This window comes from Dendronephthya gigantea, unplaced genomic scaffold (assembly GCF_004324835.1).
Source record: "Dendronephthya gigantea isolate DGI-Jeju-01 unplaced genomic scaffold, DenGig_1.0 000036F, whole genome shotgun sequence".
Lineage (NCBI taxonomy): Eukaryota > Metazoa > Cnidaria > Anthozoa > Malacalcyonacea > Nephtheidae > Dendronephthya > Dendronephthya gigantea.
In genome coordinates this window covers 1024525-1047608 of record NW_021163046.1, presented here as the reverse complement: position 1 = coordinate 1047608, position 23084 = coordinate 1024525, and the positions used below count along the sequence as shown (strand labels likewise).

At 37.4% G+C, this 23084-nt stretch overlaps 2 protein-coding genes and 1 long non-coding RNA gene across 13 annotated transcripts; all 3 read left to right on the top strand.

Moving 5' to 3' along the window:
• The first annotated feature begins 431 nt into the window (after window positions 1-431).
• Window positions 432-5468, top strand: LOC114525971. The gene is made up of 3 exons (XR_003687283.1): window positions 432-523; window positions 748-874; window positions 5146-5468. It is a non-coding gene; the product is annotated as an uncharacterized LOC114525971 (long non-coding RNA).
• A 1530-nt stretch (window positions 5469-6998) lies between these two features.
• Window positions 6999-11797, top strand: LOC114525969 (tetratricopeptide repeat protein 28-like). Of its 8 annotated transcripts, XM_028547438.1 has the most exons (5): window positions 6999-7270; window positions 7649-7774; window positions 8657-8782; window positions 9539-9752; window positions 10005-11797. In XM_028547438.1, the coding sequence occupies exons 1-5, from the start codon at window positions 7036-7038 to the stop codon at window positions 11098-11100; spliced, it is 1797 nt and encodes a 598-aa protein (XP_028403239.1). In that variant the 5' UTR covers window positions 6999-7035; the 3' UTR covers window positions 11101-11797. The 8 variants fall into 8 exon arrangements, with proteins under 8 accessions (XP_028403239.1, XP_028403241.1, XP_028403238.1 ...); XM_028547440.1 differs by lacking the exons at window positions 6999-7270; window positions 7649-7774 and adding an exon at window positions 8077-8278; XM_028547437.1 differs by lacking the exons at window positions 6999-7270; window positions 7649-7774 and having other exon boundaries at window positions 8077-8782; window positions 10005-10420; window positions 10547-11797.
• A 937-nt stretch (window positions 11798-12734) lies between these two features.
• LOC114525852 lies at window positions 12735-22090 on the top strand. Of its 4 annotated transcripts, none has more exons than XM_028547309.1 (5): window positions 12735-12897; window positions 13162-13199; window positions 13756-15153; window positions 16325-16418; window positions 18006-22090. In XM_028547309.1, exon 5 carries the CDS (start codon window positions 18015-18017, stop codon window positions 21525-21527), a length of 3513 nt encoding a protein of 1170 aa, XP_028403110.1. In that variant the 5' UTR covers window positions 12735-12897; window positions 13162-13199; window positions 13756-15153; window positions 16325-16418; window positions 18006-18014; the 3' UTR covers window positions 21528-22090. The 4 variants fall into 4 exon arrangements, with proteins under 4 accessions (XP_028403110.1, XP_028403109.1, XP_028403112.1 ...); XM_028547308.1 differs by having other exon boundaries at window positions 16270-16418; XM_028547311.1 differs by lacking the exon at window positions 13756-15153.
• Window positions 22091-23084: the final 994 nt, after the last annotated feature.

The window sequence follows — 23084 nt, the reverse complement described above, 5'->3', positions numbered from 1 at the left end:
AAGGATTTATTTGTTTAAGTGAATCTGAGATATCTTTTTTCAATATCTCGTAATGGGACTAAATCGTTTCGCGTCGTTACAGAGGAAGATACCACCTTAGAATGAATTCATCCAGATTTAGTCACGTTTATAGAGTTCCATAAATAGATGCTGATCTCTCTATTACTGAATGTATGAGCTCAATCATGTAATTTATTGGCGCACTGATTTCATGAGACACTGGATATGGCAACTAAACCAAGAAAATGAAGCCTGAATTAATAAACTTCCGGTTCATTCACATTCTGCTTGAAACAATAGCGCTTTGAAGAAAAGCGTAATAATTTTCTAAGTCTAAGAAATTCGACGGATTCCTGGACGGAATTTTAAATGTGATGGTCCAATATACAAAACACGCAGTTTGACCGGCCTTCGTACGATACCAGACCAGACTGACGAGGACGGCAAGGTCGATTAAGGTGACTTGGAAATGTAATTAATACAACTGCCATGAAAATATTTACACTGGAATGTGCCCAGTCAGGTATAATGAAGATTTTAAAAAACAGCTTATTTCTTTAGGAATAGCCATGATTTAAAAGAATGCAGTCTTTAAACTTTATCGAACGAAATCAAGAATACAAAAATACGATCCTGTCGAAACAGATACAGACGAGAATTTAAGTTTCGTTTTTGTCATAGGGTCCTATTTACATACTCAAAAGCTTTTGGGATATCATATAACAAAGTTCCTTTCGTTTTATAAAGAGACGCGTCGACAATCGATTCTCAACTTCTGTTAATGTGAACCTCGCTTATGTGAATATCTTGGCTGGTAAAGAAACTACGTAAACTTCATCGTTATCAAAGATGAAACATGTGAAGTAATATTGAGGTTTGTATTAGTATTGTGTTCATTGTTTTGGTCACGTCTCGATATGTAGACGACAGGTCAAATTTGTGAAGACGCCTGTTCTGGCGTTAACTCCGGCGTGCCGCGCACGTGCCAGTCTTCAATATAAAGCTTCTGAACATAAACAATACAATTCATATTCATTTAGATGCCTTGCGAACCTAAATGTTGTTCGATCGTGACATTTAGAAGCACATCGTGCTTTAAAAAGTATAGAAGTTCAATTGTTTAAAAATGTAAATAAACCGCATGATACGTTCACTTTGTCTTACACTTTGCTTTTGGAATTTGCGCTTATATAGTTATATATATCAAATTTTCAATCCTGTGCATACAAACTGCGATTTTTCAACGCGCCCATACACGACCACATCTTGTTAAACGGCGAAATAGCAGCGATATTATTAAAATAGGACAACAATCTACATGTATTAAATATTTTCTTACCCCAATTAAATCTAAACTCAATCGAACAGCATGAAAAGAGCAGTTTATTTGTTCCTCTTGTAGGAATTGCCGTATCATGCGAGCGAAATCAAATCGCGCATCGGAGAATTAGCCAAAGCAGTTAAATACGGTCACATAAACTTTTCAAATACAAGTATATTTTGCGCCAAAACACACTTGCGATAACGAAACTTAATTAAAAAAAAACAAAAAAAAAACAAAAAAAAACAAAACAAAACCTGGGCGAATTGTCGCTCACGCCGGAGTAATTAATTAAGTTCAAACAAAAACACTCAGTAATGCTTGATTATGAGTTTGGGTTTTGGTCGAGGGTCGAGGGTCGAGGGTAGAAAGTCGAGGGTCGAGAGTGAGGTCGAGAGTAAAGTCGAGGGTCGAATTTTATTGCATTTTACAACCGGCAATGTCGAGGGTGAAGTCGAGGGTAATATATTTTCCGCCTTATTGTCCGAAACTATTATAAGTGTTGCATGTGAATAACGCAGGCAGCTCACCGGTTCTGCAAACAGTTGCATGTTACAATGTTGTTTTGAATTCACTGGAAAGAGTAAAATAGCCATAGGAAGAATGTGGTATATTTGTTATTTTCGCATTGCTATTTACGCGTTACGACTTGCGATGCTTGTTTTTCAAACTGAAATGCAGGCACAGTATAATATCTAGGACTCAGGATAGGACTTTTTTTATTACCGTCTCTCGAGTTATCGAACTGCTTCGTATTCACGATCCCATACTGCACCTTGTAAGGACATCTTGGTTCGATGCATTTGAACGAACCTTTGCAGTCCGCGTACCGCACACCGGAATGGCCACTCCAGTTCGTCGGACAACGCCCGGACACAATTTCGTTATACAATTTCTTCGGCATATTTATCTTTAGTCCAACAAAGATTCGAGTAGAAAGATTCGCTAGCGGATAGAAAGCTGTATTTACCAAGCCAAGAGTTCAGTAAAGTGAAAACAGACACCACATGGCGCATCGTCTCACCACTATGTCGGCAATTCGAGGTGACAACTCGGATATTATTAAGACACAGGAATCAAAAAACAAAAAAGTGAGACTGCAAGATGGCAAGATGTTCATGCAAGAGAATTAATTAATAAGTTTAACCCGTTTTGGAAGTCTGACTTGTAAAATATAATGCCCAAAGATTCATAAATTGCAACTGCAATCTGTATGTATACTTGTAACATGTAATTTGTATAGATTACGCTGTATCGCATATTGCATAGAAGAAAATATTAACAATAATAATATTAATAATATTAGTATAGGCAAATTGTGAATTTCTGCAATTGACCCTCGGCTTCACCCTCGACATTGCCGATTGTAAAATGCGATAAAAATCGACCCTCGACTTTACCCTCGACTTCACCCTCGACCTCACTCTCGACCCTCGACTTACTACCCTCGACTCTCGACCCTCGACCAAAACCCTGATTATCATAATATACGCGTGATGATAAAAGCGCGTATTCCACACCCTTGCATGTTGAAGTTGCGTAAAAACACTTAGCTTGTCACATGATGATCGAATTACGTAGCTGAGTGAGACAGCATCTATATTCAATACTTTCAGAATTTGTAGGACGTATATAGTTTTCATTACCAGAGAACAATTTGGGAAATGTGTACTTGATCGACATTTTTATACTTAATTGTAACTATCGTATTTATGAAAGATGTGAAGTAATATTGAGGTTTGTATTACTATTAGTATTGTTTTCATGGTTTTGGTCACGTCTCGATATGTAGATGACAGGTCAAATTTGTGAAGAATATTTTGCAACTCGGATCGTTTTGTCCAAAGTTTTTACTTTTTGCCGGGCTAATTTTTCATTTAAACAAGACGTCTGTTCTGGCGTTAGCGCCGGCGTGCCGCGCCCTTTTGAACATAAACAATACAGTTCATACTCATTTAATTTAGATGCCTTGCGAACCTAAATGTTGTTCGATTGCGACGTTTAGAAGCAAATCGTACTTTAAAAAGTATAGAAGTTCAATTGTTAAAAAACGTAAATAAACCGCATGATACGTTCACTTTGTCTTACATTTTGCCTTTGGAATTCGCGCTAATATTAAATCTTCAATCCCGTGCAAATTAACTGCAACGTGTCTACGCGACCAAGGACACGACCACATCTTGTTGAACGGCGAAATAGCAGCGATATTATTAAAATAGGACCAGAATCTACATGTATTAAATATATTCTTACCCCAATTAAATCTAAACTTAATCGAACAGCATGAAAAGAATGGTTTATTTGTTCCTCTTGTAGGAATTGCCGTATCATGCGAGCGAAATCAAATCGCGCATCGGAAAATTAGCCAAAGCAGTTAAATTCGGTCACATAAACTTTTCAGATAAACGTATATTTCGCACCAAAACACACTTGCGACGACGAAACTTAATAAAAAAAAACAAAAAAAAAACAAAATAAAGCCTGGGTGAATTGTCGCTTCAAAATGAAGCCTGAATTAATAAACTTCCGGTTCATTCACATTCTGCTGGAAACAATAGCGCTTTGAAGAAAAGTCTAATGATCTTCTAAGTCTAAAAAATTCGACGGATTCCTGGACGGAGTTTTATTAGTTTGACTTTCATACGATACCAGACTGATGAGGCGGCAAGGTCGATTAAGGTGACTTGGAAATGTAATTAATACAACTGCCATGAAAATATTTACACTGGGATGTGCCCAGTCATGCAGGTTTAATAAAGATTTTAAAAAACAGTTTATGTCTTCAAGAATATATCATGATATAAGAGAATCTAGTCTTTAAACTTTATCATACGAAATCAAATATATGGTTCTGTCGAAATACAAAAAAATCAAAAATATGATCCTGCATGTCGAAACAGATACAGGCGAGAATTTAACTTTCGTTTTGTCATAGTTTCCTGTTTACATACTCAAAAGCTTTTGGGATATCATGTAACAAAGTTCCTTTCGTTTTATAAAGAGGCGCGTCGACAGTCGATTCTCAACTTCTGTTAATGTGAACCTCGCTTATGTGAATATCTTGGCTGATAAAGAAACTACGTAAACTTCATCGTTCTCAAAGATGAAACCTGCGAAGGTTTGTATTAGTTTTGTGTTCATTGTTTTGGTCATGTCTCGATAGTATTAATAATCATATTATTAATAATCATATTTATGGCGAAATGAGCAGTGAGAACTACAAATTCGCTTAGTAAGCCCTTTTTGAACGACAATTAACTTTCATACAGCAACAAGCGATAGGTCACTATAGACCGCATAATCAGCATGATATAAATGATATAGTTTATCTTTCTGTGCTATGCACACCATATGTTGTTTTGTAATCAAACGCAAAATCGAAACAATTGCGGGATTCCCCAACTCTCAAGTTATCAACAAACCATCTTTCATAAGAATAGTTGAAAGATGATAGGTGCTATTCGGAACTCAGACAACTTTGCGCAGAAGAAGAATTTGACTGTGTTTAACTGGTCTACCCAACCTTAACATGAAAATGATGAAATAGTGTTTTTCAACGTGGTTCCAGGTAATTACGATCTTTAAATAAAGCAACACAACACTAGTGAACCGAACAACTACTGCGCAATCTTTCTAAGTTTCTACAAAACGTTTATTTCCTAATTGCCTAACCTGCCTACATTCAAATGTGTTTTAAAAAATGAAATTCTTCCTTTAATTTCGTCTGCGTAGTTTGTTTGTTATTAGTTTGCAACAGAGATACAATTAATTCTACATGACTTCTCGCGCTTTCCGAATTACAAAAATGTTTCTTATTTTTTTAGCGTCGAAAAATGTCTGGTATACCATGGGAAAGCGAGGAAAGACAAAACTACATTCGAGCAGACTACATTGTCAGTGATGTCGTAAGGGAGGAATTGAGACGTTTCTTTATTCAGGAATGGAACAAACTTTACCAGGCTTCTCTTGGAGCATGGGATGACACAAACGTAAGTGGTAGTCAGTTGTTTAATCTCGAGCAATTACGAGCAAGACCAAATAAAGCAACGCTTCAGTCCAAATTTAATCACGGAGATACAAATGAGTGGGATTGTACTGTACTTTTTGATGCAATTCTTTATTCCAAATCGATTGGTGCAACCCTTAATCCAACGCTAAAAACAGAAATCGATAATCTGAGAAAACTACGAAATGAAATAACTCATAAACCTGAAAAAACGCTGAATGATGCCGACTTTCAAACCAAGACAACAGATGTTATAAATGCATTGAATGCATTAGGACTGTCAAGCAATGAAGCCGTTCGAATTAAAAACCTCTATAAATCCTTCCAAGATCTACCTCCCAAGCCAACTCATGAAGTCGTGCCTCGTTCTGACAAGATACACGAGATAAGAGAGGATCTTGAAAAGTTGCGCAGCGATAACGATGGCAAACTTACATATTTTTACATCTCTGGGAATCCCGGAAGTGGAAAATCTCAACTCGCCAGACAAGTTTGTGAAGATATTTGCGAAGATGCTCATGTGAAGGACGAAGCAATGTTTGTAATGACAATGAATGGAAAAGATTTAGATTCTCTTTTATATTCCTATGAAGATTTCTGTCGTAAGCTAAATTGCAACGAAATCGTTTTAAAAAATCTTTTGAGCTCTTCTAAACCAAAAGATGAGAAAATCAAAGATTTGAGATCGCAAATATCCAACAAAATTAAGAATTGGAAGAAGTGGTGGATTATCGTCGACAATGTGGAAAATCTCGAGTTCATTTCCCCACTACTGCCTCTGATGGGCGGCGATGTTTGGAATAATGGTCAAATCATAGTGACGACACAAAACACAAATGCAGTTCCTTCCTACAGTTTGTCAAGTAAACATATTTCACTTAGTCTCGGTATGAATGACCGAGAGTGTCGCCAGCTTCTTTCCCTGTTTTCAAGAACAGACGTCAATGATTCATTACTAGATGAGGTGGCAGAGAAGTTAGATCATCAACCACTGGCAATGGCTTCGGCAGTCGTGTATATGAGACAAGCCAACGAGTGTCATCGAAAATTTTCGTGGCCAGATTATTTAGAAAAGCTTAACAAAGGAAAAAGGGAATTAACAGAAGAGCGTCTCAAGCAGACAAATTCAGTAGCATATTCATCCACCATGAGTGCAGCTGTGCTTTTAGCTGTTACAAAATGTGCGGAAGAAAACAAAATTCTTGGACATGCATTCAACCTTTTCTCTTTGATATCGTTTGAACCACTACCACTTGATCTTGTTGTGAAATACGTTCAGCAGGAAGAGGAAGAGTTGGATGTCGAGGATATCATTCTTCCTATAAAACACTGCTCGTTGTTTGTTCATGTTGGGAATAAAGACGGTGATATACGCCTGCATCGTGTTGTCCACGAGGTGATCAAATTGATTTTTCCTTCAAAAGAACATATTAACTACGACATTTCACCCGAAAATGAAATTTCAAATAAAAGTGGAAATATAAAAAGAGTAATTCACAACGTTGTGAAAACAATGTATTCCTTCAAGAATAGGAAAGATATAATTAAAATGATTCCACATTTGAAAGTATTTCACACAGAAATCAACAGATTGTTTCCGAATCAAGCGTTATCTTTATTGAGCGCAGACTTTGATAAAACTGAAATAACTGAGGTGTATTGTTTTTTCGGGAAAACACTATCTTATTTTTCTGAGTTCAAACTCTCGATGGATTTTTTTCAACAGGAACTGAAAAATAAATTAGAACAATTAGGCGAGAATCATGCTCATATAGCTTGTACTTACGAAAACCTGGGTAATCTGTGCTACAATATAGGTGATTTGGAACAGGCCAGTGATTACCATCAGCGGGCGCTAAAGATTCGATTAGAAAAATTAGGCCAGAACCATATTAGCGTACTTAATTCTTACAACAACCTGGGTAATGTGTTTTATCGTAAAGGTGATCTGGAACAGGCCAGTGATTATCATCAGCAGGCGCTAGAGATTCGATTAAAAAAATTAGGCCAGAACCATATTGACGTAGCTAATTCTTACAACAACCTGGGTATTGTCTTTTATCGTAAGGGTGATCCGGAACAGTCTGGTGATTATTATCAACGTGCACTGAAGATTCGATTAGAACAATTAGGAGAGAACCATATTGACGTAGCTAAGTCTTACAACAACCTGGGTGTTTTTTGTTCTGATAAAGGTGATCTGGAACAGTCTGGTGTTTATCATCAGCGGGCGCTAAAGATTCAATTAGAACAATTAGGAGAGAACCATATTGACGTAGCTCATTCTTACAACAACCTGGGTGCTTTGTGTTTTGACAAAGGTGATCTGGAACAGGCCAGTGATTATCATCAGCGGGCGCTGAAGATTCAATTAGAACAATTAGGAGAGAACCATATTGACGTAGCTATGTCTTACAACAACCTGGGTAATATGTTTTATCGTAAAGGTGATCTGAAACAGGCCAGTGATTATCATCAGCGGGCGCTGAAGATTCAATTAGAACAATTAGGAGAGAACCATATTGACGTAGCTAAGTCTTACAACAACCTGGGTAATATGTTTTATCGTAAAGGTGATCTGGAACAGGCTGGTGATTATTATCAGCGGGCACTGAAGATTCAATTAGAACTATTAGGGGAGAGCCATATTGAAGTAGCTAATTCTTACCACAACCTGGGTAATGTGTGTTCTGATAAAGGTGATCTTAAACAGGCCAGTGATTATTGTAAGCGGGCGTTGAAGATTCAATTAGAACAATTAGGGGAGAACAATATTTACGTAGCTAATTCTTACAACAGCCTGGGTAAAATGTTTCATCGTAAAGGTGATCTGGAACAGGCCAGTGATTATAATCAGCGGGCGCTGAAGATTCAATTAGAACAATTAGGAAAGAACCATATTCACGTAGCTAATTCTTACAACAACCTGGGTAATGTGTTTTATCGTAAAGGTGATCTGGAACAGGCCAGTGATTATCATCAGCAGGCGCTAGAGATTCGATTAAAAAAATTAGGCCAGAACCATATTGACGTAGCTAATTCTTACAACAACCTGGGTAATGTGTTTTATCGTAAGGGTGATCCGGAACAGTCTGGTGATTATTATCAACGTGCACTGAAGATTCGATTAGAACAATTAGGAGAGAACCATATTGACGTAGCTAAGTCTTACAACAACCTGGGTGTTTTTTGTTCTCATAAAGGTGATCTGGAACAGTCTGGTGTTTATCATCAGCGGGCGCTAAAGATTCAATTAGAACAATTAGGAGAGAACCATATTGACGTAGCTCATTCTTACAACAACCTGGGTGCTTTGTGTTTTGACAAAGGTGATCTGGAACAGGCCAGTGATTATCATCAGCGGGCGCTGAAGATTCAATTAGAACAATTAGGAGAGAACCATATTGACGTAGCTATGTCTTACAACAACCTGGGTAATATGTTTTATCGTAAAGGTGATCTGAAACAGGCCAGTGATTATCATTAGCGGGCGCTGAAGATTCAATTAGAACAATTAGGAGAGAACCATATTGAGGTAGCTAAGTCTTACAACAACCTGGGTAATATGTTTTATCGTAAAGGTGATCTGGAACAGGCCAGTGATTATCGTCAGCGGGCGCTGAAGATTCAATTAGAACAATTAGGCGAGAATCATGCTCATATAGCTTGTACTTACGAAAACCTGGGTAATCTGTGCTACAATATAGGTGATTTGGAACAGGCCAGTGATTACCATCAGCGGGCGCTAAAGATTCGATTAGAAAAATTAGGCCAGAACCATATTAGCGTACTTAATTCTTACAACAACCTGGGTAATGTGTTTTATCGTAAAGGTGATCTGGAACAGGCCAGTGATTATCATCAGCAGGCGCTAGAGATTCGATTAAAAAAATTAGGCCAGAACCATATTGACGTAGCTTATTCTTACAACAACCTGGGTAATGTGTTTTATCGTAAGGGTGATCCGGAACAGTCTGGTGATTATTATCAACGTGCACTGAAGATTCGATTAGAACAATTAGGAGAGAACCATATTGACGTAGCTAAGTCTTACAACAACCTGGGTGTTTTTTGTTCTGATAAAGGTGATCTGGAACAGTCTGGTGTTTATCATCAGCGGGCGCTAAAGATTCAATTAGAACAATTAGGAGAGAACCATATTGACGTAGCTCATTCTTACAACAACCTGGGTGCTTTGTGTTTTGACAAAGGTGATCTGGAACAGGCCAGTGATTATCATCAGCGGGCGCTGAAGATTCAATTAGAACAATTAGGAGAGAACCATATTGACGTAGCTATGTCTTACAACAACCTGGGTAATATGTTTTATCGTAAAGGTGATCTGAAACAGGCCAGTGATTATCATCAGCGGGCGCTGAAGATTCAATTAGAACAATTAGGAGAGAACCATATTGACGTAGCTAAGTCTTACAACAGCCTGGGTAATATGTTTTATCGTAAAGGTGATCTGGAACAGGCCAGTGATTATTGTCAGCGGGCGCTGAAGATTCAATTAGAACAATTAGGAAAGAACCATATTCACGTAGCTAATTCTTACAACAACCTGGGTGCTGTGTGTTCTGATAAAGGTGATCTGGAACAGGCCAGTGATTATCGTCAGCGGGCGCTGAAGATTCAATTAGAACAATTAGGGGAGAACAATATTTACGTAGCTAATTCTTACAACAACCTGGGTGTTGTGTGTTCTGATAAAAGTGATCTGGAACAGGCCAGTGATTATCATCAGCGCGCGCTAAAGATTCAATTAGAACAAGTAGGAGAGAACCATATTGACGTAGCTAATTCTTACAACAACCTGGGTGTTGTGTGTTCTAATAAAGGTGATCTGGAACAGGCCAGTGATTGTCATCAGCGGGCGCTGAAGATTCGCTTAGAGCAATTAGGAATGAACCATATTAACGTAACTAATTCCTACAACAACCTAGCTAGTGTGTTTTTTCGTAAAGGTGATCTGGAACAGGCTAGTGATTATTATCAGCGGGCACTGAAGATTCAATTAGAACAATTAGGAGAGAACCATATTCACGTAGCTAATTCTTACAACAACCTGGGTGTTGTGTGTTCTGACAAAGGTGATCTGAAACAGGCAAGTGATTATTATCAGCGGGCGCTGAAGATTGGCTTAGAACAATTAGGAGAGAACCATATTGACGTTGCTAATTGTTACAACAACCTGGGTGTTGTGTCTTCTGACCAAGGTGATCTGGAACAGGCCAGTGATTATAATCAGCGGGCGCTGAAGATTCAATTAGAACAATTAGGAGAAAACCATATTCACGTAGCTAATTCTTACAACAACCTGGGTAATGTGTTTCATCGTAAAGGTGATCTGGAACAGGCTGGTGATTATTATAAGCGGGCGCTGAAGATTCGATTAGAAAAATTAGGAGAGAACCATATTCACGTAGCTAATTCTTACAACAACCTGGGTGTTGCGTGTTCTGACAAAGGTGATCTGCAACAGGCCAGTGATTATCATCAGCGGGCGCTGAAGATGCAATTAGAACAATTAAGAGAGAACCATATTGACGTTTCTAATTCTTACAACAACCTGGGTGTTTTGTGTTCGGATAAAGGTGATCTGGAACAGTCTGGTGATTATCATCAGCGGGCGCTGAAGATTCGCTTAGAACAATTAGGAAAGAACCATATTAACGTAGCTAATTCTTACAACAACCTGGGAAATGTGTTTTATCTTAAAGGTTATCTGGAAGAGGCCAGTGATTATCATCAGCGGGCGCTGAAGATTTGATTAGAACAATTAGGAGAGAACCATATTGACGTAGCTAAGTCTTACAACAACCTGGGTAATGTGTTTCATAGTAAAGGTGATCTGGAACAGTCTGGTGATTATTATCAACAGGCACTGAAGATTCGAGTAGAACAATTAGGACAGTACCATATTGACGTATCTAATTCTTACCACAACCAGGGAAATATGTTTTATCATAATGGTGATCTGGAACAGTCTGGTGATTATTATCAACGGGCACTGAAGATTCGATTAGAACAATTAGAACACTAAAGATTCGATTAGAACAATACAGCTGGGCGCTGTATGCTTTAAACAAGACGATCTAGAGAAAGCTGAGGAATATCATCATTGGGCCATGGACATAATATTGCAACGATTTGGTCGGCCAGTTTTACTTTGATGCAAGAATTTAGACACATTTTTGGTAATTCACTTGAAATACCCAGGATTAAGAATATAAAGACTTCGGAATCTGCAATAATTTAAAATTCAATGGAATGAATTTACTAATTGTTTGCATTAATTATAGCCCTTGATTATTTTTAAACATCAGGTTTCGACACATAAAGCTGTCTATACAAACAGAGGCGTCGGGACCCGGGGGTACATGGCATGCACCCCCCATTAATGTTTCAAATAATCAAAAGTGCCCTTTAACCAGCATATTTAACAATTAACCACCTTTATACATGTTTTAGGGGCTGTTTACATGAGCCCGGTTACCCGAGATTCAACGAAGCGACACCAAACAAGCGCATGCTATTGTTGTGGTGATTATACGACTGCCAGGATCATGTTATCTGCTCATTTCAATACCTCAAAATCATCTCATGCTTCGCTGAATCTTGGGTAGCCGGGCTCATGTAAACAGCCCCTTAGCTGCCCTTTTCTTACCCAAAAGTGCCCCTTGACCCTTGCACCCATTCCCAACTTTGAGATGTTTCCTTCTCCCTTGTATAATAAATTACCGATTATGTTTAACCAATTCTGGAGTTATGGATTTATCAAATATCAGCAAATATCAGAATAACTTGCTGTTCACCAGGTACCTTATTAATATCGCAGCCGTGTCCGAGAAAAGTTCGGCGACTGTGATCGCAGAGACGTCGCTTGAAGTCTTAACTATTATTTGAATCAGTGCTTTGTAAATCCAAAGACTCGTTGGTCACATTGACCAGGTATTTTAAATATATTCTCTTTGCCTAATTATAAATTATTTAGGGTTAGTTATTTTAATTTGAGCTTGATAGTTTGATCACTGGAAAAAGATGATTTTAATATCAGGAAGACGAACAAGTTATTTAATTTTGTTGGTGACGGCAGATTTAGATTAGTCAAAATAAACCCAATTATTTATATAACATAATTATATAACGTTCTTCAGAGTATTAGGAGCAGATGTAAATAGACTGTCTCAAATATCACCACCCACGCAATACATGGCTTGCGATGAACTTTATGTTTCATGCTTCAGAGTAATTTTCCTCTGTAATACGAACAGTTTTGTCGTCAGTTTATTTTCTGTTTTATATCGAGACATCGCTCGTTTCTATCTTCTGTTACACACAAGTTTGTTAACTTCATATTTTTTGTTTTTGCGTTTCATTTCATTTGAATGCAATATAAAGAAAAAGGGAATTCCCCTGTCAATAGTTGCTTACAAGACAAGCTATTCGAATTCGTTGAGTGTTGTGTAAGAGAAGAGTTTCCTCGCTTTCATCTTCTTTTTCGAACTAAAATGTAACAATTATAATCGCAATATGAAATGAATGGTGAGAACTGCAAATTCGCTTGGTAAGTATTTCGAAACAACCAATAGTGAGCTTAAGCAAGTGACGTTTTTGACAACACGTACGTTGACCGGAAGTAAAATTTTTATTTTTCACCAATCACAATCCTTGACCCAGTCTTTTGCCGTTACTCATCCCGTTTGTGTTGTCAAAAACGTCACTTGCTTAAGCTCACTATTATCTTGCACACAACGCCAGCAGGCAGCAGACCGAATAATCAGCATGATATAAAATATGAATTTTATAATAATTCATCTTTCTTGTTTAGACTATAAGTTAAAAAGTGAAGAATATATCATCAAGTTGGTGAGTATACTGCATAAGCCTGTAGGAATATGTTTTATTAGTTTAGACGACGCATGATTCTTTGAGATATGACATTCAAAATCAAACTATCCACCACCACACAATAGGAAGCGTATGTTGAAATTCATGCTTCGGAATAATTGTCTGTTGTATCACGATCAGTTTTGTCGTCTGTTTATTTTCCCTGTTATATCGAGACATTGCTCGTGTTAATGTTTCTGTTACAAGTTGATTGAATTCTTATTTGTTACTGTCATTTTTATTGAATGCAATATCAAAGCCAAAAGGGAAATACCCCAACTTTCAATTTATCACACAACCATGGTACTGTTCTTGCCTTCTTGTGTTTGGGCAAAAAAAACAAGCAGTTGGAGTTGCAAAAGCTATTGCGAAGGTTTGAGAATCACGATACAGGATTTTAAAGACATTTTATGTCTTTTATTTCATTCGAATGCAATATCAAAAGCGGGGAATTCCCCTTTCAGTTAGTTTCCTGTTTACATACACAAAAGCTTTTAAGATAGCATATATAACAAATTTCGTCTCGTTTTAACAGGACCCAAAAGAATAAACTTCATGATCTTAGAAAACTTCGAAATAAAATAACTCATGAAATACCTGACAATAGGCTAACTGATAAAGACTTTCAAACCATAACAACAAAAGTTGAGAAAGCGTTGCGTGCACTGAGACTGTCAACCAATGAGGTCGTTCGAATAAAGAAACTCTTTGCATCGTTTAAAATTCTTCCTCCTGCACCGACCCATAAAGTCGTTTCTCGTTCTGACCAGATACGCGAGATAAGAGAGGATCTTGAAAAGTTGCGCAGCGATAACGACGACAAACTTAAATATTTTTACATCTCTGGAAATCCCGGAAGTGGAAAATCTGAACTCACCAGACAAGTTTGTGAAGATATTGGGAAAAACGTTCACGCGAAGCACGAAGCAATGTTTGTAATGACATTGAACGTGAAGGATTTAGATTCTCTTTTATATTCCTATGAAGATTTTTGTCGTAAGCTAAATTGCAACGAAAGAGTATTAAAAGATCTTTTGAGCTCTTCTAAACCAAAAGATGAGAAAATCAAAGATTTGAGATCGCAAATATCCAACAGAATTAAGAATTGGAAGAAGTGGTGGATTATCGTCGACAATGTGGAAAATCTCGAGCTCATTTCCCCACTACTGCCTCTGATGGGCGACGATTTTTGGAATAACGGTCAAATCATAGTGACGACACAAAACACAAATGCAGTTCCTTCCGACCATAGAGATTATAAATAACACTAGAGGAGGCATTGGTATCAAAAACATCAGTCAAAAAAGGGAGCGCGATAATGGGGGGCAAATTCAAGTCCCGGATGCTAAGCCAAGCGCTGATTGGCTAGATCAATGCCTCCTTAGCAACCACGTTAGCAACAATTTTAAAAAAATTATATTCGTTATTTAGGTCGCTTTGCCGGTTTTTTAAGGAAAAACAGTGCTTTTTGAAACTGGTTTTACTAATTTAGAGATCCTGAAATTATATTTTAGGCAGAAAAACATTTAGAGACCGAAAAAACTCGTTAAAAACGACTTATTTTGGCCTCGGACATCGTGAATGAGTGAACATCCGGGACTTGAATTTGCCCCCATTAACGCGCTCCCCAATTTCTCCTCGATGACCCCTCTAGTGTTATTTATAATCTCTATGCTTCCGACAGCTTGTCAAGTAAACATATTTCACTTAGTCTCGGTATGAATGACCAAGAGTGTCGCCAGCTTCTTGCCCTGTTATCAAGAACTGATGTCAATGATTCATTACTAGATGAGGTGGCAGAGAAGTTAGATCGTCAACCACTGGCTATGGCTGCCTCAGCCGCGTATATGAGACAAGCTATCGAGATTCGCTCAGATTTTTCTTGGCGGGATTACTTAGAAAAGCTTGAAAAGGAAAAAGAGAAGTAACAGAGGTAGGTCTTCAGCAGACAAATTCAGCAGCATATTCATCCACTATGAGTACAGCTGTGCTTTTAGCCGTTAAAAAATGCGCGGAAGAAAACAAAATTCTTGGACATGCATTCAATCGTTGTTTAGTTTCGTTTTAAATCCTTTCTTGCTTAGACTAAAAGTTAAAACGTTAAGAATATATCATCAAGTTTGTGAGTACTTCTCATAAACCTGTAAGAATATGTTTTATTAGTTCTGACGCATGATTCTTTGAGATATGACATTCAAAATCAAACTATCCACCAACCACACTGTTTCGTTGACTTATAGACTTATATAACATAAAGTAACGAGGGTACACAAGTGCGCCCGAAAACAAAATGCACGAACACAAGGAAACATTGCCAAAGAGACGAAGCGAAGTTAAATATTTTTGAGCTATAAAAGTAGCGAATTTAAGGGTTGTTTTGTTTGTTATGTTCATCTAAACAGTGGTTTGGACAAATGTAAGTACAGGAAACTAAGTAGAGGGGTTTAGTCAAAATAAATACTTATATATTTTCTTCCTTTTCTTTGAATTATATAGCTTCAGATTGTAATTATACTATGTATAATCAATTTTGAAACCCAAATCATTGTTGTTTTATTGTGTTGTGTACGCCATCGGTCCACACACAATAGGTAGCGAATGTTGAAATTCATGCTTCAGAATAATTGTCTGTTAATAATTGTTTTGTCGTCTGTCTATTTTCCCTCTTATATCGAGACATTGCTCGTGTTTATGTTTCTGTTACAAGTTGATTAAATTGTTATTTGTCACTGTCATTTTTATTGAATGCAATATCAAAAGCAAAAGGGAAATACCTCAACTGTCAATTTATCACACAACCATGGTACTGTTCTTGCCTTCTTGTGTTTGGGCAAAAAAAAAACAAGCAGTTGGAGTAGCAAAAGGCCAAAAGCTATTGCAAAGGTTTGAGAATCACGATACAGGATTTTAAAGACATTTTATGTCTTTTATTTCATTCGAATGCAATATCAAAAGCGGGGAATTTCCCTTTCAGTTAGTTTCCTGTTTACATACACAAAAGCTTTTAAGATAGCATACATAACAAAATTCGTCTCGTTTTCGTATTCAGATGAAATAGACGAATTGAGTCGTTGACAATCGCTTCTCAACTTCTGATAATGTAGACCTCGCTTACGAGTTATGTTAATATCTTGGCTGGTAAAGAAACTACGTAAACTTCATCGTTAACAAAGATGAAACATTTGAAATAATATCGAGGTTTGTATTAGTATTGAGTTGATTGTTTTGGTCATGTCTCCATATGTAGACGACAGATCAAATTTGTGAAGAATATTTTGCAACTCAGATCAGTTTGTCTAAAGTTTTACCCCCCCCCCATGATTTTTACGTGAAGCGTTTATTTCGGTCGTTATCACGGGATTAAATTATTTTCGGTGCGTGAAATGGTAAACTCAAATATTAGCGAGAGCCGGGAATGTTTAAATCTAAGCGGCGGATTTCGTGAATTATTTTGCGAAATAGCGTGATTACGTGATACCGGCTGATCCAAAAATGGCTAGATCCCACAGAAAATATCTCAAAAGTTTTTTTTGGACTGTTTCTGACTTTCTATTTATGTTTGATGTTGTCATTTATTTTGTCGAATTCAATTAGGCATGCATGCTCTCTTTTAGCCTCGGCGTGAACGTGAAATTTTCTTCCTGTTTTTGCGTGACGCGTTATTTCGATTATTCTGGGACGTTAATGCGTGAATTCGTATGGCTCTTGGGGACCCTTTTAAGGCTAAAAAGCCAGGCTAATTTTTTGTTTATTTTCAAACAAAACACACAGTAATGCCTGATCATATAAATATCGTGTGTTGATAAAAAAACTAGCGCATATTCCGCACCCTTGTTTGAAATTGCGGAAAACACTTAGCTTGTCACATGATGGTCGAATTATGTGAGCGAGACGACGGTATCTATATTCAATAGTTTCAGAATTTGTGGGACATAGTTATTTGTTTGTTGGGCAGTTTTGATTACGAGAGAGCAATATGGGAAGTGTGTACTTGAACTATATTTTCAAACTTAATTATAACTATCATATTTATGGCTTTAAATGAGCGACTAGAAGTACAATCCTGGAAAAAAAAATTGTAGACTTTTTTTTGCGTCACGTTTTCCCATCCCTCCCCCCTCCCCCCCGGTATACAATATTTACGCAAAGAATCTCGGCAAATGACTTTATTTTACTCAAAATTGATCCTGGGGGAAGGGGAGTGGGATTTTAAGATTATTACTGAATTCGTAAAATAAACTGCACGAATTTAGTACTCTGTAATAGATTTTTGTGAAGTTAACAAATAGTCACCACATATTTTGTACAAATTCGCTTGGTAAGCCCTTTTAGAACGATCATTATCTTTCACTGAGCAACAAGGGCCAGGTCAGTAGACCGCATAATCAGCATGATATAAATTTCATAAGAATAGTTGAAAGATGATAGGCGCTATTGGGACTTCATACAACTTTGCGAAGAGGAAAAATTTGACTGTGTTTTACTGGTTTACCCAACCTTAACGTGGGATAGTGTTTTTCAACTTGGTTCCAGGTAATTATGATTTTTAAATACAACACAAAACGAGTGAACCGAACAACTACTGCGCAATCTTTCTAAGTTTCTAACAATCGTCTATTTCCTAATGGCCTAACTTGCCTACATTCAAATGTGTTTTAAAAATGAAATTCTTCTTTTAAGTTCGTCTGCGTAGTTTGTTTGTTATTAGTTTGCAGCAGAGATACAATTATTTCTACATGACTTCTCGGGCTTTCCGAATTACAAAAACGTTTCTCATTTTTTTAGCGTCGAAAAATGTCTGGTATACCATGGGAAAGCGAGGAAAGACAAAACTTCATTCGAGCAGACTACATTGTCAGTGACGTTGTGAGGAAGGAATTAAGAAGTTTCTTTATTCAGGAATGGAACAAACGTTACCAGGCTTCTCTTGGAGCATGGGATGACACAAACGTAAGTGGTAGTCAGTTGTTTAATCTCGAAAAATCACGAGGAAGACCAAATAAGAAAATGCTTCAGTCCAAATTTCAAAATGGAAATGCATATAATTGGGATTGTACTGTACTTTTTGATGCAATTCTTTTTTCCAAATCGATTGGTGCAAGCCTTAATCCAACGCAAAAAACTGAAATCGATAATCTAAGAAAACTACGAAATGAAATAACTCATAAAGCTGAAAAAACTCTGAATGATGCAGACTTTCAAACCAAGACAACAGACGTTATAAATGCATTGAATGCATTAGGACTGTCAAGCAACGAAGTCGTTCGAGTAAAAAATCTCTATAAATCCTTTCAAATTCTACCTCCCAAACCAACTCATGAAGTCGTTTCTCGTTCTGACAAGATACACGAGATAAGAGAAGATCTTGAAAAGTTGCGCAGCGACAATAACGACAAACTTACATATTTCTACATCTCTGGGAATCCAGGCAGTGGAAAATCCCAACTCGCCAGACAGGTTTGTGAAAGTATCTATTCCGAAGTTGGTTGGTTGCAGGAAGCAATGTTTGTGATGACATTGGACGGAAAAGATTTGGATTCACTTCTCCACTCGTACGAAGATTTTTGTCGTCGCCTGAATTGCAACGAGAGCGTATTACAAACTACATTAAGTTCATCAAACCCAAAAGATAAGAAAATAAAAGATTTAAGATCGCAAATTTGCAGAAAAATTAAGAATTGGAAGAAGTGGTGGATTATCGTCGACAACGTGGAAAATCTCGAGCTCATTGCCCAACTACTGCCTCTGATGGGCGACGATGTTTGGAATAACGGTCAAATCATAGTGACGACACAAAACACAAATGCAGTTCCTTCCGACAGCTTGTCAAGTAAACATATTTCACTTAGTCTCGGTATGAATGACCAAGAGTGTCGCCAGCTTCTTGCCCAGTTATCAAGAACAGACGTCAATGATCCATTACTAGAGGAGGTTGCAGAGAAGTTAGATCATCAACCACTGGCAATAGCTGCCGCAGGCGTGTATATGAGAGAAGTCATCGAGATTCGTTCAGATTTTTCGTGGCCGGATTATTTAGAAAAGCTTGAAAAAGGGAAAAGAGAATTAACAGAAGAGCATCTCAAGCAGACAAATTCAGCAGCATATTCATCCACCATGAGTGCAGCTGTGCTTTTAGCTGTTACAAAATGTGCGGAAAAAAACAAAATTCTAGAAGATACATTTAAATTTTTCTCTTTGATATCGTTTAAACCACTACCGCTTGATCTTGTTGTGAAATACGTTCAGCAGCAAGAAGAAGAGTTGGATGCCGAGGATATCATTCTTCCAATAAAACACTGCTCATTGTTTGTTCATGTGGGAAATAAAGAGGGAGATATCCGCCTGCACCGTGTTGTCCATGATATGATCAAATTGCTTTGTCTTTCGAAAAAAACTGACGTTGGCAATTCAGTAATTCTCAACGTGACAAGAACATTATATTCTTTCAGAGATAGGAAAGATAAAATTAAAATAATTTCACATTTGAAGGCATTTCTCGCAGAAATTGACAAATTGTTTCCAAATGAAGCGCTATCCTCAATGAGTTCAGCATTTGATGAAACTGAAATCTGGGAAATATATACTTTTTTTGGAATAGCTCTATCTAACTTTTCCGAGTTTGACCTCTCGTTGAAAATTTTCCAGCAGACACTGAAAATTGCGTTGCAGCGGTTAGGGCCAAAGCACATTTATGTTGCTGGTTGCTACACCAGTCTGGGTAATGTGTATCGTGATAAAGGTGATCTGGACCAAGCTTATGATTATTGTCAGCAGGCTCTGGAAATTACCTTAGAACAATTAGGAGAGAACAACGTTGGCGTTGCTAGGTCGTACACCATCATTGGTAATGTGTGTAAGGATAAAGGTAATTTGGAGCAAGCAAATGACTATTATCAACGAGCACTGAAAATTCAGTTGGAACAATTGGGGCCAAACCATGTTGACGTTGCTACTTCATACACAAATCTGGGTGCTGTGTGTAATGACAAAGGTGATTTGGAGCAAGCTAATGATTATTATCAACAAGCTCTGAAAATTCTATTAGCAGAATTAGAGCCAAATCATAGACACTTTGCTACCTTATACAGCAACCTGGGTAACATATGTCGTAAGAAAGATGATTTGGAGAAGGCTACTAATTATTTTCAAAAAGCACTGAAAATTCTATTAGAACAATTAGGGCCAAATCATAGTGATGTTGCTGGTTTATACATGAACTTGGGTGTTGTGTATCATGAAAAAGGTGATTTGAAGGAAGGTATTGATTATTATAAACGAGCTTTGAAAATTCAATTAGTATATTTAGGGGAAAACCATCGTGAAGTTGCTGGCTTATACAACAACCTGGGTATTATGTGTAGGGATAAAGGTGATTTGGAGCAAGAGTATGATTATTATCAACGAGCACTGAAAATTCAGTTAGAACAATTGGGGCCAAACCATATTGAACTTGCTACTTCATACAACAACCTGGGTGCTGTGTGTAGTGATAAAGGTGATTTGGAGCAAGCTAATGATTATTATCAACGAGCACTGAAAATTAAAACAGAATTATTGGGGCCAAACCATGTTGACGTTGCTATTTCATACAACAACCTGGGTAATGTGTGTTTGAATAAAGGTAATTTGGAGCAAGCTCATGATTTTTATCAACAAGCACTGAAAATTCAATTAAAAGAATTAGGGCCAAATCATAGAAAAATTGCTACCTTATACAACAACCTCGGTAATGTATATCGTGCTAAAGGTGATTTGGAGCAAGCTAATGATTATTATCAACGAGCGCTTAAAATTCAGTTAGAACAATTGGGGCCAAACCATGTTAATGTTGCTAATACATACAGCAACCTGGGTATTGTGTGTGGTGAAAAAGGTGATTTGGAGCAAGCTAATGATTATTATCAAAAAGCGCTGAAAATTCAGTTAGAACAATTGGGGCCAAATCATGTTAAGGTTGCTGCTTCATACAACAACCTGGGTATTGTGTGTCAGAAAAAAGGTGATTTGGAGCAAGCCTGTGATTATTGTCAACGAGCGCTGAAAATTCAGTTAGAACAATTGGGGCCAAACCATGTTGACGTTGCTAGTTCATTCCACCGACTGGGTATTTTGTGTCTATCAAAACGGGATCTGGATTGCGCCAGAGATTATCTTCAACGGGCACTAAATATCCAATCAGAGAAACTAGGACCAAATCATAAGGATGTTCTTCATTCCTACCTCTATCTTGGCGCAGTTTACTTTGAAAAAGATGATCTGGAACATGCTAGCCATTATTTTAGAATCATCGCTATGTCCAGGAAATAATACATACCAGATTCCGCTTAAAGTTTTCCAAACACTGTTTCAGATGCCTCATGAAATTTATTAACAGAGAGCGAGGCCGGGTGATATAATTATTTGAAACACACAACTTCATCCTTGCTATTTTTTCTCATGATAGCAACAGTTGATTTATATTAAATAGTATCGTCAAGCAAAATAAAGAGAAATATTTCAATCGCACGGAGTAAAGCCAGGCGCACACGACGCGATTTTTGTAGGACAAAATAATAAACATACTATGCTATAAATAGACGCAAATATTATAATATGCATTGCAAACAACAACACTCCAACGAGTGCTGAATAAGTAGGCTTATCCATTCTAGTGCATTTTACGACGGGACAGTGACTCGGTGAGAGAACAAGTTATAACTTGTACAAGTTATAACATTCGGTGAGAGTACAAGTATAAGTTATAACTTGTACAAGTTATAACATTCGGCGAGAGTACAAGTACAAGTTATAACTTGTACAAGTTATAACATTCGGTGAGAGTACAAGTACAATGTTATATATTGGTGAACCGCTTTAAAAGTTTCCACAAAATTGGCTGTAAATAAATTACAATCAGAATTTTCTTTTGATCCTAAAGTTAAATTAATAATGTGTATTTTACAAGCTATAAAAGATTCGTTTGATTCGACCATTTTCAAGAATAATGGCCCGATTTCTACTGACTAGAGACGGATCATTCGTCTGGACGAACTTGGGCAAGCGAAAGATAGTTCTCCGGTCTTCTGGTTCGTCTGTGTGTAAACGCGGGCAAACACTGAGACGGATCAAACTGATCTGTTTTCTTACGTCGGAATATTTTGAGTTTCTTAAATTAAATTCCTTTTCCATTCTCCGGACACGGATTTGTGTACGTTACCCGTATTCGTAAACTGGAACCGGGGAATTTTAAAAACCTGTACACTATTAATTTTACACTCGGTAACATCTTCGCTTTTACGTCAAAAGGGTTTCAAACACCGTTAATTTAGAATAGAAATTAACGGTAACTTAACATTTGGAGCATGTTCCCTTTGATCATATTAACCGAGCTTCAAAGCGATAAACTAGATAAAAACGATCTTGTAAACACACGAAATCCACGCCCATGTGTACATGACCGGAGCCTACCCAACCCCCACCCCCCCAGACGAACATTTTCCCACCGACTCAAAAGACTAAAATTAAGCATAGTCGAAGCAATATGAACCTTAGTAGTGAATTCTTAGCGAAGATATGCCGGATAATTTTGCGCAATCCAGCAAAACCATGAAAAAAGACTTCGTTGAAATATTCCGTTACCTAATAATATCTGCTCAACTGGCATATCACTAAAATGCATCTGTGACCACCGAAAATTGACAGAAAATATATCAAATACGTTTAGGACGAATTATATATGCATTGAACACCGTGATACTTTTCGTGATTGTGGGACAAGTTTTAATCATAAAATTAATCAAGGGAATAGTACTCTTCGAAATACAAAATTGACAAGATTCGAAATTCATTTTAATTGCCAGCAAGCGAGCACAACATTGAAAATTG

Coding starts and splice junctions, on each gene's coding strand:
- LOC114525969 (XM_028547436.1), top strand. CDS start 8,137: ATGTTTCATCGTAAAGGTGATCTGGAACAGGCCAGTGATTATAATCAG. Junction 8,783..9,538: donor TAATATGTTTTATCGTAAAG/GTGATCTGAAAC, acceptor GTTTTGACAAAG/GTGATCTGGAACAGGCCAGT. Junction 9,753..10,004: donor AACCATATTGACGTAGCTAA/GTCTTACAACAG, acceptor TTACGTAGCTAA/TTCTTACAACAACCTGGGTG.
- LOC114525852 (XM_028547311.1), top strand. CDS start 18,015: ATGTCTGGTATACCATGGGAAAGCGAGGAAAGACAAAACTTCATTCGA.